At 37.8% G+C, this 19,343-nt stretch overlaps 1 protein-coding gene across 1 annotated transcript in view; it reads left to right on the top strand.

The window, feature by feature from the left end:
* Positions 1-19,339, top strand: part of prrg2 (proline rich Gla (G-carboxyglutamic acid) 2) — a 28,532-nt gene extending 9,193 nt beyond the window's left edge. The window contains exons 4-7 of the mRNA XM_057861220.1: positions 810-843; positions 1,685-1,817; positions 6,686-6,811; positions 13,523-19,339. Of these exons, the coding sequence (XP_057717203.1) occupies positions 810-843; positions 1,685-1,817; positions 6,686-6,811; positions 13,523-13,565 (336 nt within the window). The 3' untranslated portion in view covers positions 13,566-19,339. The remainder of the gene's footprint in view (positions 1-809; positions 844-1,684; positions 1,818-6,685; positions 6,812-13,522) is intronic.
* Positions 19,340-19,343: the final 4 nt, after the last annotated feature.

Raw genomic sequence — 19,343 nt, forward strand, 5'->3', positions numbered from 1 at the left:
TTGCACTTCCCATCATGCATTTGGGCAGAAGTTAAATGGCTACAGTATCATTTACTGAAAGCTCAACAAATACACTAGATGGCAATATTTAGTCACAATATACAAAGTCACATTTACCCTTTAAGAATTACAAGTCTTTCTATCCGTGGATCCCTCTCACAGAAAGAATGTTAATAATGTAAATGCCATCTTGAGGATTTATCGTCATAATAAACAAATACAGTACTTATGTACTGTATGTTGAATGTATATATTCGTCCGAGTTTTATTCATTTTTTTCTTAATGAATTGCCAAAATGTATATGATCGGGAAAAATTATCGGGAATGATTGGATTTGAATCGGGAGCAAAAAAAAAGCAATCGGATCAGGAAATATCGGGATCGGCAGATACTCAAACTAAAACGATCGAGATCGGATCGGGAGCAAAAAAACATGATCGGAACAACCCTACCAGCATGTGTAGTCATTTGTTTTGATGCTTTTGCTCATGCGGGTCAGTTTGCTCAGCGTGTGTCGGACTACAAATTTGTGCGCATGCGTAACACTTGGACGGGCTCAATGGACAATGGCGGTCTGAACGATACTTGACAAAAAAAAAATCGGAATTGTGCATTACGACCCGCGGTATGAACCTAGCCTTATTCAAAGGTCTGAAAAATACGGTGAATACAGACACTGAAAAAAAAATGGCTGGTAAAAGCTTTGGATTAATGCCGTTGCAAATTACTTTCCACCACTGTGTTAATTGCTATATTTCTTAACATACTATATGTGTTTAATTCCCTTTTCTCTTATTTTTGTGTTCAGGAACTGTTTTGGACTGACTATGTTGAAAGCCACGGTAATACACTATATTATATGAGTATTTTTCATGACATTAATTCACATTTGTGTGTATATATTAGGGCTGTCAAAATTATCGCGTTAACGGGCGGTAATTAATTTTTTATATTAATCACGTTAAAATATTTGACACAATCAACGCACATGGCCCGCTCAGACAGATTTAAATGACAGTACAGTGAAATGCCCACATGTTAATTGTGTTTTATGAAGTTTTGCCGCCCTCTGCTGGCACTTGGGTGCGACTGATTTTATAGGCTTCAGCACCCATGCGCATTGTGTAAGTAATTATTGACATCAACAATGGCGGGCTACTAGTTTATTGTTTGATTTAAACTTTTACAAATTTTATTAAAACGAAAACATTAAGAGGGGTTTTAATATAAAATTTCTATAACTTGTACTAACATTTATCTTTTAAGAACTACAAGTCTTTCTATCCATGGATCGCTTTAACAGAATGTTGATAATGTTAATGCCATCTTGTTGATTTATTGTTATAATAAACAAATACAGTCCCTATGTACTGTATGTTGAATGTATATATCCATCTTGTGTCTTATCTTTCCATTCCAACAATAATTTGCAGAAAAATATAGCATATTTTATAGATGGTTTGAATTGCGATTAATTACGATTGATTAATCTTTAAGGTGTAATTAACTCGATTAAAATTTTTAATTGTATGACAGCCCTAGTATATATATTTTGTAATTTTAGGCTACTATTTAGAAAAACATTGTACATCTCAGATCCAGCAGTATCAATCACATGCATTTAGGACGTACATGATGAAGAGTCACAGCAGCAGTTTTCATGTTGCTGTCATGTCTTTGAAGCATATGCACCCAAAGTGGATGTGGCAGGGCTGGTGGCAGGGATCCTGGCAATACTAGTGTGCGGTGTGATTGCAACAGTGCTAGGCTTCTACTTCTACAAGTCCAAGAACAAGGGGGGAAGGAGACCAGTGCAGTAAGTTCACAGCATGCACACAATCGTGATTTATATTGAAGGAAATTCTAAAATAGCTTACAAGTTCTCAGATTGTCTTTTTCCTTTTCGTGTAACTTTGTGTGCCACTTGTTGCTAGGCAGAACTCCCCCAAGCCCAACGTAAAATGATCACATATCAATCACGTGTACTGTACTGTGCTGTCGCCATGGCAACTTGCGATGGAGGGTTCTGCTACCCCACACACCAGAAAGACTAGGAGAGCTGATAAGAACAAAAGATATTGCATTACAAAATTATTAATTTGAAAACTCAAATATATTATTATGAAGAAGAATCATATAAAATGATAGTCACAGGTTACACCAGGGGTGGGATCTCTGGGTACCTCCCGATATGATACGATTTATGTTTAGGGTTATCTTAAACTATAGCGATACAACAATTAACGATACACGGGTCAGGAAGTCAATCTATGATATTCTATGATACTACTATTAAAGAGCAAAACGAGTTTTTCTATTTTTATTTTTTTTGCACTGTCGTGGACAATCTGTCCTAAACATTCGTCTTCCTCACAGAGTAGGACAATATTTCGGTGAAACATTTCTGCAAATAATTACAGCGACACTATATTATGGCAACATTCTTGTGAACAAATAAGTGTCTTTCTTAACTCATTGCCTGCCATTGACAATGCTAGACGTCCATTTCATTTAATCTGGGAGCACTGGCTTTGATGCTCATCTTTAAGTGCCATTGACAGTGGTAGGCGTCCAATTAATTTTGACTGGGAGGGGCGAATGAACGAACGTTCAGACCAGCCGATAGGCCGATATCTGAACTTTTTTGTTGATCGGCCATCGGCCAATATATAGCCAATATAATAGGATACCTATTATGTTCACTGGGTGGTTTTTGGTGATTATCTTTCTTATCAGGCAGATATATGGACTTTCTTAAAGATAGGCTAATATCAGCCGATTTTTAGCTGATATACTGTAATTAATAGGATAAGTGTTATGTTCTGTATTTGGGCGATCTTTGTTGTAATTTTGCACCATCTAGTGGCCAGTGTTACAAAAGGAAGTAGCAGAATAAAAACAATACTGTTACCTGTATACAGTGCCCTCCATAATTATTGGCACCCCTGAAAAAGATGTGTTTTTTAGCTTCTAATATATATTTCTTAATTCAAATAAAATGGGACCTTAATGGAAAAAAAGAGAAAAATCCAACCTTTAATGCAAGTGCATTCATTCAGTGGGGAAAAAATCCCACATAAAGAAAAAAAATGTTGACATCAAATAATGTGTGTCACAATTATTACCACCCCTGGTGTTATTACTTTCTTACACAAAAATACACACGGTCCCAGGCTTTAACTGGGACCGCATGCTTTGGTCAGATGAGACCAAGATTGAGTTTTTTGGCAATAAACACTCTAAGTGGGTCTGTCGTGCCACCAAAGATGCGCATGCTGAAAAGCACCTCATACCCACTGTGAAGTATGGGGGTGGGTCAGTGATGCTGTGGGGCTGTTTCGCTTCCAAAGGCCATGGGAACCTTGTTAGGGTGCATGGCATCATGAATGCTTTGAAATACCAGCACATTTTATATCAAAATCTGTTGCCCTCTGCCCGAAAGCTGAAGATGGGTCGTCACTGGGTCTTTCAGCAAGACAATGACCCTAAACATATGGCCAAATCTACACAGAAATGGTTGACCAGACACAAAATCAAGTTCCTCCCATAGCCATCTCAGTCCCCAGACCTTGTTTTGTTGGCAAAAGGGTTTTTTTACAAAGTATTAACACCAGGGGTGCTAATAATTGTGACACACATTATTTGATGTCAAATATTTTTTTCTTTATGTGGGATTTTTTCCCCACTGAATGAATGCACTTGTATTGAAGGTTGGATTTTTCTTTTTTTTTCCCATTAAGGTCCCATATTATTTGGATTTTAAAAAATTATTAGAAGCTAAAAAACACATCTTTTTCAGGGGTGCCAATAATTATGGAGGGCACTGTCTGTGTATACTTTACATGTGTATATATATATCTTTAAATAATATATATACCGGAATGTTTGGACTGTAAACCGCTACTTTTCCCCCTCATTTTGAATCCTGTGGCTTATAGTCCAGTGCGGCTTATTTTTTCATGTATTTGGGTTAATAGGTAACATTTTATTTGACTGCCATAAGACGGTCATAATTATGACACGACACTATCGTGGACATTAATGAATGCATATGACATGTCATTAAGTGTCATCTGGCAAATTATGTCACTAACTCCATTTACTGTATGTCCTGTTTGGATCTTTTACATCCATTCAAAAGTGAGATAATTTAACGGATGACAAAAAATGACATCTGTCATCAGCATTTATTAATGCTGATGGCAGTCGCATGCAGGGGCGGACTGGTAATCTGTGGGTTCTGGAGGATCACAGAACGGCCGGTGCCCTGGACGGCCGGCGGCCGCCATTCATTATGCATCACTGTTTTTATCCCCCCTATCCTCTGATTATCTACAGTTCGCATCCAATCCGACAGGTGGCAGCAATGCGCCTGGCTTTTCACCGCCAATCTGATAGACTAGGAACGACGAAAGCACAGAGTAGCCTTCATTGGTTCCTTCCTTGTGGAAGCAAAATAGCGACGAGTGTTAATGCACAATATGGATGGTGGTGGCAAAAAAACTGTAAAGAGCAGGGTGGCGCGGAGAAGGTTAGAGAGAAAAAATTAAAGAAACTGGAGAGTGAAGCATTAAAATGTCATAAATCGACAAATATTTTTGCAAGCAGCAGTCTGGCTGCAACGGCCACGTCGGGTAACAACAGCTCAGCTCCCGGCGATGGTGAGAGGGAGCTGCAGCCGCTCTGACGTGCAGACGGTGCTGGGAGAGAGAAAAGAAGAGGGAGGGGGCAACGATAAACTGTTGGAAGTTCCCCAGACAAGCGCAGGGCAAGTAAATTGGGATGAAGAGGGTTACTTGCTCTGTAAACTGGCAATTGTTATCCATCAGGTAGCTACATTTTAAATCAAATAAATGACAATTAAAGGGTTAGTGCCAGCTAGTCGATGTACCCGTTTGCAATCGTGTCAAGTTACAGTATGCTAGTCCTACTATCCCTCTCCTAAGAAAAAATATTTTAGCCGTAAAACAATGTATGCACACGCAGCATAGCAATATTAATTCAGAAGAAATATAACAAAATATTAATAAAATGAATGGTTTTACTTTAAAGTTTAGGTAGTTAAATTGATGTTATATACATTATTAATCATTTATATATCGTTTTGTTTTCTGGTTAATACTTTCCAATGAAGTTTATGTATACAGGATTTGTCTTGAAATGTGTATTGTATTTTCATTGAAATTTATTATTTGTATGGCAAGATTAATTATGGCAGGGGTCTCCAAACCGGTCCTCAAGGGCCGCTGTGGGGCCTGGTTTTTGTTTTAACCGATCGAGTACCGACAGTTTAACCAATGAAGTTTCTGCTAAAACAAGCAGCACCTGACTGCAATCAACTGATTACACTTGTAAGACACCAGATTGGTGCAGAGGTTTTGTCTTGTTTTGTTGGAATGAAATCCTGCGCCCGCCGCAGCCCTATGTGGAATAGTTTGGAGACCACTGAATTATGGCATAAACAATGAAGTCATTTTATAGACAGAGATCTATAGAGATATATTATAATCAATTGGATACGTAAAACTTGCTTTGAAAAATAAATTCTTTCATTTGTTTATTCAGGTTGATCATAGAGCTAGTACAGAAAATGAATCCAACTCCAGTTCAGCCTTGCAGTACTTTGAGCGCCCGTAGTCAGACAGTCACAGTCTAGACACATTTTCTTCATTTTTCTCTCAAAGTGCACGAAATTGGTGCATTTTACAATAAAATGTAAAAAAAAAAAAAAAAATTCTCCCGGGAGGGGCATGTTCCCGGACCCCCCTATGGGGTCTGTGTTTCCCTTCGTATAGCGATTCTTATGGGCTGGGCTGAGTCAAAGTCCAGGGCTGCTTTTTAGTCCCAGTCCGCCCCTGGTCGCATGTCATAATTATGATGGTCTTATGACAGTCTTATAGCACCGGTGTCAAATAAAGTGTTACCAGATACCATAACTAGCAATTAATGAAACAACTGGAAAAGTAACCGAAGAAATAATTAGCACAGAACATGAATTTTGATTGCTATTTAGATCTGTAGTGCTGCAATGCATGCTAGGAGGCATGTTGGACAAAAACAGTGTTGACAGCAGGTGGCAGCAGAGGTTGACTGTCTACCCCAAGGGAGCAGTGATGGCCAAATGAAGATTATTGAAGCAATGAAGCTTTGTAGTCCATTGCTGCATGGTGGTTCATTTGGTCTTTTGACAGTTTTATGATGCCGCTGTCAAAAAAGTGTTACCGATTAATATCTTTTGGTATAAATATCACATGACAGTGAGGACATCTGCGGCTTATAGTCCGATGCCGCTTATCTATGAACACATGCCGTTTTCATGCCAAATTTGTTGGATAGCGGCTTACAGTCAGGTGCGCCTTATAGTCCGAAATTTACAGTACATACTTCTTGTATATATACAATACCTATATACATTTATAAAGTAAGTGTTTCATAATCAACATGCTCAAAAAATAGACGTTCAATTCGATCTGACTATTGGCAGCAAATGAGTTAATACTTAGAAATAAATGTAATCAGTTTTGAAAACCCGATGTTTTTTTCTTGATTCGGATTCTCGGCTTAATACGTTTTAAAGTTGGCACTGTCATATTTGTCATATTCTTTATACACTGCCTTAACTGAGCGGTTGAATCTGTCTGTAAGTGATTTTTGTCTAATTTTCTGCGTCTTGTGTCCTGTGAGAATGGTGCATGATGGACGTCCAGGCGTAGAGATGGTGCCCCTGGCAACCGCCCCAGGTCTGCCCAGCTACAACGAGGCTCTAAACCGCAGCGGGATGCACGATGCCCCGCCACCACCGTATTCAGGGTGAGTCAGTGCTCTCTCTAGGACAATTACAACAAAGTAGACCTCCAATGTAAAATATGCTTTATGTATAAAATCCAGTTAGTCAAAAAACTGATTGTTTTTCACATTTAACAGAGATGTAAAAGTAACTATGGCGCATCATCTCCAATTTGTTCATTATTTTGTGAGGGGTTGATTCTCATTCTGATCATTCTAGACTGCCATCTTTTTTTTCCCCCCATTTTATCAATTATGTTCCATCCCTCGCTTCTCCCACATACAATGTATATGTAGTACCATAGGCGGATCTACTATTCAGGCGAAGTAGGTGATCGCCTTAGGCCCCCAACCAGTAGGGGACCCCCAACCAGCTGCCCTTGCCCCAACGAGCAAGAGCTTGGGCCACAGGAGCCAGCAGCACCCCCAACTATTCGTCATGTATAATTATGTCAGCATACCAAACAAACAAATAACAAAACAAAAAAGAAAGCCATTTGAATGCTGCATTTATATTATCTCTCCCCCCCCACACGCACTACAATGGACTGTTCCACGACGACGGACTGAGTATCAGTCGCTTAGCTTCATTTAGCACCGTTTAGCTTCGCTTAAGTCTGTTTAGCATCGCTTAGCTCCGCTTAGGTGTTCGTTAGCTTCACTTAGCTCTCGCGCATTTTTCACGCCACTAAGCTCGCTATTTTTACAGCTCACTTGCTACTTTGCACGTCGGGTATCGTTTATTTCGAACACATGAGCGAACGTGCTACCCATGAGAGCCAAAGTGCAGTGAGGGACAAGTTGAGAACAGGCTGCGAATGCCTCTTTTAACTTTATTCTTCTTCTTCTTCTTCACACCGAACATAAAATACACGACAGCACACCCTGTGGCGAAACAATGCAGTACAGTTCCAATCAGTCATACAATAACACTCAACAGCTGGTTAGCAGCATTTGCTAACGAAAAAAAATTAAATCTATTAGTGACACCACAAGCAATGACGAAGAATGTATTTTTTACGGAGTGTAAAGCTTTCGGTTAGCGGTTTAGCGAACGTACCTCCGGTGAACATTTCAAAATAAAAGCACGTCATGTTCGTCATGTAAATAACGATTTCTGGAGTTAATCCCACATACTACAGAATTAATATTATAATATGTTGAGTAAATACTACAGAATACAGATTCTACACTAAGAATAGCTTTTCAAATGACTCTTTATGACAAATATGATTGGCAATGAACAATTACTATAATTATTATACTACTATTATTTATAGTAGTATACTATAATAATATTGCTAGAATTTTTTTTCAAGAATTGTTTTGAATAATGATGGAAAGGCAAAGTCAGTGTTCTGAATCTGTTTGCTTTCCATTCTTTTGCACTAGTAAATACTAACAGCATTTAACCTCATTGTTTATTTGTGATTAATTATTGTTATTTACATGATTATTTGTACTTTAATAAAGAATTTAAGTGTTCCAAAATGGTTTTGTGAATAAGCGTCAACAAGAATTTCATTGCTAAATTAGTAAAAAAAAAAAAAAAAGAACATTATTAGATTAGTCGACTAATCGTAAAACTAGTCGGCTGACTAAACAGGAGAAAATTTGTCTTTTAGGACAGACCTTGTGTACCGGAACATATTTCCTCCACACCCATCTCACCTTTTTAACCCATGAAGAGGGCCCCTGGATATGTTCGCCTTAGGCCCCAAAATTGCCAAGTCCGCCACTGTGTAGTACAGAGTCACAATTTTCTTAAAATAATTCCCTAAGTCATTTTCACAAAGATAGTTATGGTATTGTAATTTACGGACTATAAAGAGGCACCTGACTATAAGCCACCCAAATTTTACAAAAATTAAGAAGAAAATGTCCATATATACACCGTACGTGACTATAAGGCACCAAATTCTTAAATTTTAGCTGCATTTAACAGACATGGTCAGTGGTTGAAGAAACCTAGTAATGAGTGTATTGGCTGCTTTTTGTATTAGTTCCTAATCATTAGTGGGAAGGCACTTAACTTTGAACTGCATCAGCAGTACCAAATACAGGACTAACACTGCACAAGAGGTGGCTCGACTGGTCCAAAAATGGTTAGAGACTGCAAAAATAGGTAATTTGGAGTTTCCATAGCAACGAGAGTGATGCCTTTCTCCTTTTTAAAAGCCAGGACACCACCAAAATGATTTAAAACTGGATTTTTTATGGTACAAGTACTACATATTTTTTCTTTGATACGACATTGTACTGTACAGCTTCCAAATTTGTATGATGATGCAACTAATAACAGGCCATATGTAGGGGAGTCGATGGTTGCGCTGGGGAATGTGGGGGGGGGGGGCCGTCTAGCTTTTTTTTTTTTTTTGGCGACGTTTCACAGCATGGAGTTAATAGATTCTTCCTGCTATTCAACAAGTATTCCTCCTCCACCCACACCGTGCAGTCGTATTTTGAAAGCCGAGATTTCAGAGTGAGAATAAGCCTTTCATCCACACCAGTGTTTGCAGACTAGGTTTGTAGTCATGTGGTCTTGTACACATGTACAACATCAATCGATGACATCTTCAGCCTGTATTCAGTTGGCAGACAGTCAAACTGCATCCTCAGCCAACATCTGGCAGGAGCAGAACAGACAATCTGCTGACCAAATCACTATTTTATGGTGGCGGTGTCATCCTGCATCATCAACATCAATTCAGGCTAATGGCTAGCCATGTTGTTAAGTCAGCTGTATGGACATTAAGAGTGTTCACGGTCAGTATTAGAGGACACAAATATGTCATCCATACTGGACAGCTGCAGCCAGGCATGCTCACCTTTACTGTACATGAGCAGGGGACGATTGTCAGGATTTTGGGCAACAATTCCAACATTAGTACGCTGTGCAGCCCTACTGAATACTACATACAATAAATAAAATACAGTATATTTAATGGTATATTGAGTGTACCGTATTTTCCGCACTATAAGACGCACCGGATTATAAGGCGCACCTTCAATGAATGGTATATTTTAAAACTTTATCCATATATAAGTTGCACCACATTATAAGGCGCATAGAATAAACGCTAAAGTAGAAGCTGGGGTTATTTTCTGCATCCATTAGACGGTGCTGTGCTAAAGGGAATGTCAACAAAACAGCAACACAACAGCAAGGTAAAACATGTAGTGCAATATTTATATCACATTGTGGAGGGGAATTTTTTTCTTTTCCACAGTCACCCTTTTTGTGTTAGATGGGTTATAATTTTTCCAGTGTTTTGCAATGTATGCACTGTATTTGACCAGAGCATGTATAAAGGCCAAAAATGCCTGTGACTATACCTGCTGCTTATATTGAATTATCAAATATAAAAGTATTTATTCAAATTTTTGGAGGATTTTTTTTTTTACTTTTTGGTCCCAAAATGTTGATTTATAAGTCTTTCTTTGAAATATAAATATAAAATATCAAAGGCATGCATGAGTGCTATTTGTGGTTTTCTTATTATAATGGTGCAATTTTGTAAGCCCATTTTTTGTTTGCATATTTGTATAAATCTGTCAACAACAACCAAAAAAAAAACTGTTGCGGCTCAATATTGATTCATATATAAGGAACACCGGATTATAAGGTGCACTGTTGGCTTTTGAGAAAATTTAAGGCTTTAAGGTACGCCTTATAGTGCGGAAAATACGGTACTTAAACAGCGCTTATCTACTGTTCTCCATCACGATGTTTTACAAAGTACCGTATAGGTAAGTCTGTGAATAGTTATGTACATGTGATGTCTTTATTTATTAATTTAACCCTTTCAGGGACAGTGGTCACTATAGTGGACAGTAATTCAAAAGTTATCATTATAGTTTAACTCATTCACTGCCATCTCAGGTTACAGAGTTTGTGTTGTGGTAGTTAATCGAGGGCGTAAGTTTGCATAAGGACGGTAGGGACATAACACTACCAACTTTCAGGATGCTCATAGTGTCCCCACCAAATTTTAAGCCACCTAATTTGCATTATATTATGAGTAGTTTAGACGGTCTTTCCATATGTTGTAAGGATAGAATTGGCCCTACCATTATTAACTGAATTATTTCCATTATGTTCGGACTTACAATCATCCCTTTTCCCTTGCTGAATGTGCCGTTCCATTTTTCCCCCTCAAACGCAAGTTTGATTGGCTGATGACTTGACCCCTCGTCCTCACCTCCCGCCACACAGACACACACGCACGTTCACACAACCTCGTCAACAGAAATACAACATGCCGCCTCCTCCACCTCCTTCGAAAAGCACTAGTCACTGTAAGTAATGTAAAAAGATGTCAATGTTGTGGAGGCGGGGGAAACACCACTAACTTTGCTACTAAAAGTCCGACCTGCATCAGAGATAGCATAGCATTAATCTGTGTGAACTTGCAAAACTACTGTGGTCAGGCCAGCCTCCACAAGGAACAACAAAGTCAAGCTAGCCGTCCCTAAATTGGAATCATTTTTTTGCATTATGTGCATTACTGTAATGCAACAAGTCCCAAGAATGGGTCCACCTCAGAGGGACACTGACATGTCAAAAATCTGTGAAACAAAATCACACATCAGAATTTCATATGAGTACTTTGGTTCGAGTCTTGTGAACCAATTCAAATAAAAGTTAGTATAGGTCAATACAGATTTATTTTGCTTCGATCATTTCGACGATCAATTAATTAGGTTCATATTCGTGAGAAATGTGGCCTTGACTCGTGTTCCATAATCGGTTTGGTCTTACTGATGTCCCGTCCCCAACAAAAAGTGTACATGCAGGTTATGCTGTTATATCGTCCCTACCAATGTTGAGACCAAACCTACGCCCTTGTAGTTAATGATGAGGGAAATGTATAATGAAAACGTTTATTGACGGCAGACAAAGGAAAAAAAAAAAAAAAAAAAAGAATAAAATTGCCTGAGAGAAATACACACGGGCCACACTTATTAAATGTATTACTATTTGTTTTCATTTATTTTTTTGCAGTTTGTTTTTGTATTTTACTTACAATAATTCATATTTTTTATTGGCTTTTTTCTAAACCAAAAAACAATAACTTTTTTTTTTTTTTTTTTTTTTTACTTATTACTATTTAAATAATTGATCCCCACCCCCCAAATGGATCCTTCAGTTAATTTATATATACAGTACTGTATGTTTTTATTATATTATGTATATACAGGATATACTGTATGTATATATTTTCCCCAAGTGGAAGCTTCCATGATCCTAATAAATTTAACAATTAAAAAAATATATATACAGTACTGTGCAAAAGTTTTAGGCAAGTGTCCTGCCTAAAACTTTTGCACAGTACTGTATATGTTTATGGCGGAAAACACAGACAAGACTGAAAAAGCAGTGTCTGCTCTTGCACCCCTCTTTAAAATGAACTTCTGTATTTTAAGCCAAAACAACTGTTGTGTTTGATAAAACAATATGTCTACAAGCTGCCACAGCAGATTCATGGTGCATTAAGCCCCCGAACTATTTTTAATTTGTCCGTTTTACCCTGGAAACACCCGTTTACAGATGTCGCGCAACCGCTTTTATTTCAACCCAGCCATAAAAAGAAGGTAATTAATTATATTAATTATTCACAATGTCCTGTTTAGCTTAGAATCCTTCATTGATGTGTAATATTGAGTTATATATATAAAAAAAACATTAAAAAATTATTCACTTACATATTTTAAACTTTTGAAAAAAATACGTCACAATGACAAAAATGGTGTCTGTAAAGAAGTCATAACTATCACTTAATTGTTTTTTTTTTTTTTTTTTTTTTTTTTTTTTTTTTTTTGTTACTGTCGCATTTTCTGGATATGTTGGATGATAAATAATCGATCCAAACAAAGGAAAAAAAAAAAAAAAAACATTTATAAGGGTAAATGCATGAAAATGAAAATCTCTACCACTCCTTGATGTCTGCAATTTCCGCATCGCGACCCTTGTTATTATACTAGTATTACCATGTTTCACCTATAAAATCCCCCCAAAATCCGGCTGTGGCCATTCTTGACACTCGCTGATACATGCTACATGGATTTTTTTTAATTGAAACAAGGTAAGTGCACGATAATATCTTATTAAAATCGTGGCGTCTTTAATTAAGCTCTCTCATGTTCTCACCTCCAGTTAGGGTTTTGCTGTTTAAAAAAATGTTGTTTTTTAAAATGCCCTCCTGTTCAAATTTTTTCTTCCCCCAGAAAATTGAGATTTTAAGCTTTCCAATGAAGTATCACACATACATATAAGACAATTCTGAAATATGGCAAAATTGGGGGTCTCAGAGTGGAACTTCAAGTCACCTGGGTGTTTTCCGCCATATAAATACTGTATGTATAGATTAGTTGCCCATTGCAAAACATATGCAAGCAACACTAATACTACTATTGGATGTCCCGGTCAAAATGAATTGGACGTCCCTCGATGTCCATGGCAGCCAATGAGTGAACACACACTATTCTACTGGAAAATATTGGTCTACAGGAAAATTTTGGTAAAAACCTGTTGGTTCCTTTATCAAACAGGATTAAAAAAAAAAAAAAAAAAAAAAAAGATATATCAATTATTGGCTGAAGCATATCGATAAGGATACTAAGTATTGCAATACATCACTATAATTTGTTGCTGCCATATTGGATGGTTACAGGGACATCGCAGACGTTGAATTCCAGAACTCAGAAAAAGACTTGTCTTTTCTTTGACCACAGGGGGGCGCCATCTGAGCCTGCAGACCCAGGAGACAACGAGTGAGCCTGAGCCAGCCGGAGCTGCTTCAATGTGGCTGACACAGGCACTTGATGATGCTTTGAGTGAAGTTTAAATATTGCATGTTGTATAACGTATTTATGGACGGACTTGAGAGCCAAACTTGGAACGGACATTTTTGACAGCGTGACGCATGTATAGTACGGATATGACGCTCTTAACATTATGAGACATTTAACTCATTGGTTGCCTTTGATGGAAACTAGCCTCTCCCAGTGGGAATGGATTGGACGTCTAGCGCAGTCAATATTACCATAATTTTTGGACTATAAACTGCTACCCCCCCCCCCCCCCCCATTTTAATCCTGCAGTTTATAATTCAGTGCGGCTTTATTTGTTGATTTATTTGGGTTAAAAGGTAACGTTTTATGACATGACACTATCATGGTCATTACTGAATGCTTATGACAGATGTCATGAGGTGTCACCCGGCAAATTATGTTACCAACTCTGTTTATGTCCAGCTCGGACCTTTTACATCCATTTAAAAGTGAGATAATTTGCCGGATGACACGTAATGACATCTGTTATAAGCATTCATTAATGCTAATAACAGTGGCCTGTCATAATTTTGATTATCTTATGACATTCTTATGGTGCTACTGTCAAATAAAGTGTTACCAAATACCATAACTAGCAATTAATGAAACAACTGGAGCAGTAACCGAAGAAATAATTAGCACAGAACATGAATTTTGATTGCTATTTACATCTGTAGCGCTGCAATGCATGCTAGGAGGCATGTTGGATGACAACAGTTTTGACAGAAGGTGGCAGCAGAGGTTAAAAACCACATCTAATTTTATTTATACAAATAAATGAGTATAAGTAATTATTTAAAACTACAATAATTCAAAATAAATATGGAAAAACATTATAATAATAATTGATAATATGCATGTCATTTTTAAAAATGACCAAAAATAGCCAATTGCTACAAGCTTATTAAAGCAAGGGCGTAGGTTTGCATAGGGACGGTAGGGACGAAACACTAGAAATTTTTCAGGATGCTCATATTGTCCCCACCAACTTTTAAGCAACCTTATTTGCGTTATATAATGACTTCAGTTATATATGTTATTTAGATTGTCTTCCCATATGTTGTAATTGTTGTAATTGACCCCAAAGTGAATTATTTTCATTATTATCAGACTCACATGTTCCTTTTCACTTTTTGAATGTGCCAGTCCATTTTTTTTCTTCCCTAACGCACATTGATTAGCTAATGGCTTCACCCCCCCCCACCCCCCCACCCCCACACACACAGACATGCACTATTAGGGATATCAGAAGTTTTTTTTCAATCAGCAGCAGCCACTGCAGGAAATATAAAAAGACGTCAATGTTATGGAAGTGGGGAACACACCACTAATTTTGCTACTGAAAGTCTGACCTACATCAGAGTTAGCATGACATTAAACTGTGTGAACCTGCTAACCTGCAAAACTCGAGTAGGTAGGTGCTTGGAGAGAAGTGTCTTCCTTTATGTGTTTTCTTCTTTAATTTCTCTATTTAGACAATGTTGAGTGGTCTTAAGACAAATGTTTTTTTTTTTTTTTTTAGAGATTATTAAAAAGCTTACATTTATTGTGTATGTTAATATAATTTATGTTAAAATAATGCAATTTAAATTTGCTCATAATATCCGGATTTTTTTTCTGGAAGTTTTCAAAATGCTTCTTTAGTAATTTTTGAAAACAAAAGGTTTGAATTGAAAAAAAAGATAAAAGATAGTATAAGTCAATACAGATTTATTTTGCATTGATCATTAAGAATGTCCCGTCCCCAGCAAAAAATGTACATGCAGGTTATGCTGTTAAAGCATCTCTACCACTGTTGAGACCAAACCTACGCCCTTGAATGACGGTGACAGACGTCTAATTAATTTGAACTGGATGAATTGGCAGTGAATGCTCATCTTTCAGTGCCATTAATAGGATTTGACAGCGCAAGACGTCCAAGCAAGGGCGTAGATTTGCATAGGGACAGTAGGGACGAAACACTAGAAATTTTTCAGGATGCTCAAATTGTCCCCACCAACTTTTAAGCAACCTTATTGGCATTATATCATAAGTTCCGTTATATAGGTAATTTAGATTGTCTTTCTATATGTTGTATGGATAGACTAGACCCTACCATTATTAAATGATTACTTTCATTATGCTGAGGCTGTCATTTATTCCCCTTTTTACTTGCCGAATGTGCCAGTCCATTTTTCCCCTCAAACACACGTTTGATCGGCTGATGACATGACATGACATCAGCCCCCCCCCCCCCCACACACACACACACACACACTCACAGCCTAGACAGAAATACATGTCGACAACATGCCTTCTCCTCCGCCCCCTTCTACGACAAGGGATACATATTTCGGCCAGCAGCAGCAGCAGCAGCAGCAGCAGCAGCAGCAGCAGCAACCACTGTTAGTAATGTAAAAAGACGCCAATGTTGTGGAGGTGGGGAACACACCACTAATTTTGTTACTGAAAGTCCGACCTGCATCAGAGTTATCATAACATTAATCTGTATGAATTTGCTAACATGCAAAAGTCGAGTAGGAAGCTGCTTAGAGAGAAGTGTCCTTCAGTATGTTTTCTACTGTTAACGTTAATTGTGAGAAATGTAGTGACCAAGGTTTAACCCATTCGCCCCAATTTTCATTTTATTTATGTGGTCTTAAAGCAGCCCAAAGGAGGTTTAATTTTTTGTTGAGTTTGGTTGTGTTTGTTGACAAAAGCAGTAGTGTTTTACCTGAAGGAAGGTTCCATTTTTATCTATTTTTGGCAAGGGCGTAGGTTTGCATAGGGACATAACACTCCCACTTTTCAGGATGCTCAAATTGTCCCCACCAACTTTTAAGCTATTTTATTTGCATTTTAGAATGAGTTCAGTTATATAGGTAATTTAGATTGCCTTCCCATATGTTGTAAGGATACAATTGACCCTACCATTATTGAGGAATTATTTTCACTATGTTAAGACTTATATTTACCCCTTGTTCACTTGCTGAATGTGCTAGTCCATTTTCCCCCCTCAAACTCACGTTAGATTGGCTGATGACTTGGACCCCCCCCCCCCCCACACACACACACACGAAAATACAACATGTCGCCAACATGCCGCCTCTTCCGCCCCCTTCAAAGAGGAGGGATTTTAGAAGTTTTTTTCAGCCAGCAGCAGCCACTGTAAGTAATGTAAAAAGACGTCAATGTTATGGAGGTGGCGAACACACCACTAATTTTGCTACAACCTTCATCAGAGTTTGCATAACATTAAACAGTGTGAATTTGCTAACCTGCAAAACTCAAGTAGGAAGCTACTTAGAAGTGTCCTCCACTTTTGTATGTGTTTTCTGCTGTTAACGTTAATTAAACAGTGAGAAATGTAGTAAACCGAGGTTTACCCCCTTTTACCCAATTTTCATTTTGTCTATGTGGTCTTAAAGCAACACTTGGTAACTTTTCAGTTTTGGTCGATTTTAGCGACGCTGGTGAACAAAAGCGGTAGTTTTTTGAAGACTGCGTTTCCCATTAGGACCAGCGCATGAGCGCATAGTGTCTTCCTATGAGGGGCGTAACAGAAAATAATTGAGAGGGACTGGTATAACTCAATACAGATTTATTTTGCAATGATCAGTTAGCCTATCAATTAATTAGGTCCATATTCGTGAGAAATGTAGCCCTGACCCCCGTTCACCCAATCTGTTTGGTGGTATTAATGTCCCGTCTCATGCAAAAAGTGTACATGCACGTTATGCTGCTATATCGTCCCTACCAATATTGAGCCCAAACCTAAACCCTTGATTTTTGGTATTCCCTAACTAAGACGTTTTTTCAGATGTGTTTAATTTCTTTATTTAGACAGACAATGTTAAGTGGTCTTACGACAATTGTCAATTTTTTTCATTCCTGGATAGTTAAGAGATAATTGTGTATGTTAATATAATTTAAATTCTGTTCAAATATTGCAATTTAAATTTGCTAAACAAAACAAAACAAAAATTTCAGACATTTATTCTGGAAGTTTTCAAAATGTTTTTTTTTTTTTAGTAGTTTTTGAAAATAAAGGTGTCAAGTTCAAAAATAGACCCTTAGGTAGACATTTGTAAAATTATCCAAAAATAAGGAGAGAAGACACTCAGTTTTCTTGGCCAAGGAGAGCAAGGAGGGACTAGACAGTGAAATGCTAGATTACGCTGTATAGTCACCAAAATTGATCTAAAAAAACCTCCTTGCTCTTTCTTTTATTAGGGGTTTGTCCTAACACAGAAAGGTGCCGCCCTAAAGGGAGGGGGAAAGCAAGCTGGAGACACCCTTGTGATTTTGGTTGGCTATGTGTGAGCATGTAGGTGGAACTAACTAAATACACGTGTGTAAGCAAAGGCACTTAGGTAAAGTGGTCAGAATGACCCAGACACTTCAGTTATGCAACGCTTCGGCCATGGAAGATGCCCTCGAATGGAAGATGTCCTCGAAAGTCTAGACGAAAGTCTAGACATAAGATGCTGAAGATGTCCTAGAAGGTCTAGTTACGCAATGTTGCGGCCATGAAGCAAGGCAGTTGTCACCCCGGCCCTCTTTAACACTTTGTAACACTTAAACATGAACTTAAACAGCCTAGTATAGCAAGCAATAAATATTTACTAGTTATATCAAATAAGAAAAAATATGGCAATATGTATTATGTATGTATGAGGTATATATGAGCACAAGCAAATATTCAATCAATCAAGCAAATATTCAATCAACCCTCGATAATTAACTCAACAAAAGGTTTGAATCGAACGATGTATCACTTGAACTAATACATATGAAAGTTGATATAAGTCAATACAGATTTACCTTGCATTGATCATTTAGCCCAAGGGCGTAGGTTTTGTCTCAACATTGGTAGGGGTGATATTAAAGCATAACCCGTATGTTAACTTTTTGCTTGGAATCATGGGACATTAATAAGACCAAACAGATTGGGTGAACGGGGTTCAGGGCTACATTTCTCACCAATATGAACCTAATTAATTGCATTGCTAAATCAGGGGTGCTCATGACGTCGATCACGATCGACCAGTCAATCGCAAAGCTAGTGTGGGGAGCTCGCGGCATCCACCCCAAAAAACCTTTTTTTAAATATACATAATTATGATTGTTGCATGTTGTGTTGTGTGAGCTATATATTAGGCTATGCAGCACCCCTCTCTCTTTAAGCAGCTTCTTGCTAACGTTTTTCTAGTTCCATAGTTTCCAGCAGAGTTCACTACATTTCTCACAGTTTATTTAATGTTAACAGTAGAAAACACAATGAGAAGGACACTTCTCTCGAGGCAACTCCCTACTTGAGTTTTGCAGGTTAGCAAAATTACAGTTTAATGTTATGCTAACACTGATACAGGTCGGACCTACAGTAGCAAAATTAATTGTGTGTTCCCCCCTTCCAAAACAATGAGCTATTTTTACATTTCTAACAATGGCATTGACTGCTGCTGGCTGAAAAAAAAAACCTTTCTCATATCAATAATATCTAATGTGCATGTGTGTGAGGGTCAAGTCATCAGCCAATCAAATGTGAGTTTAGGAGGAAAAAATGGACCGGCACATTCAGCAAGTGAAACGATGTACATGTAAATCTAAACATAATAAAAATAATTCACTTAATAAGGGTGGGGTCAATTAAAACAATTAAAACATATGGGAAGACAATATAAATGACCTATATAACTTAAGTCATTACATAACGCAAATAAGGTTGCTTAAAAGTTGGTGG

Source organism: Corythoichthys intestinalis, chromosome 16 (genome assembly GCF_030265065.1).
Source record: "Corythoichthys intestinalis isolate RoL2023-P3 chromosome 16, ASM3026506v1, whole genome shotgun sequence".
In the NCBI taxonomy this organism is placed as follows: domain Eukaryota; kingdom Metazoa; phylum Chordata; class Actinopteri; order Syngnathiformes; family Syngnathidae; genus Corythoichthys; species Corythoichthys intestinalis.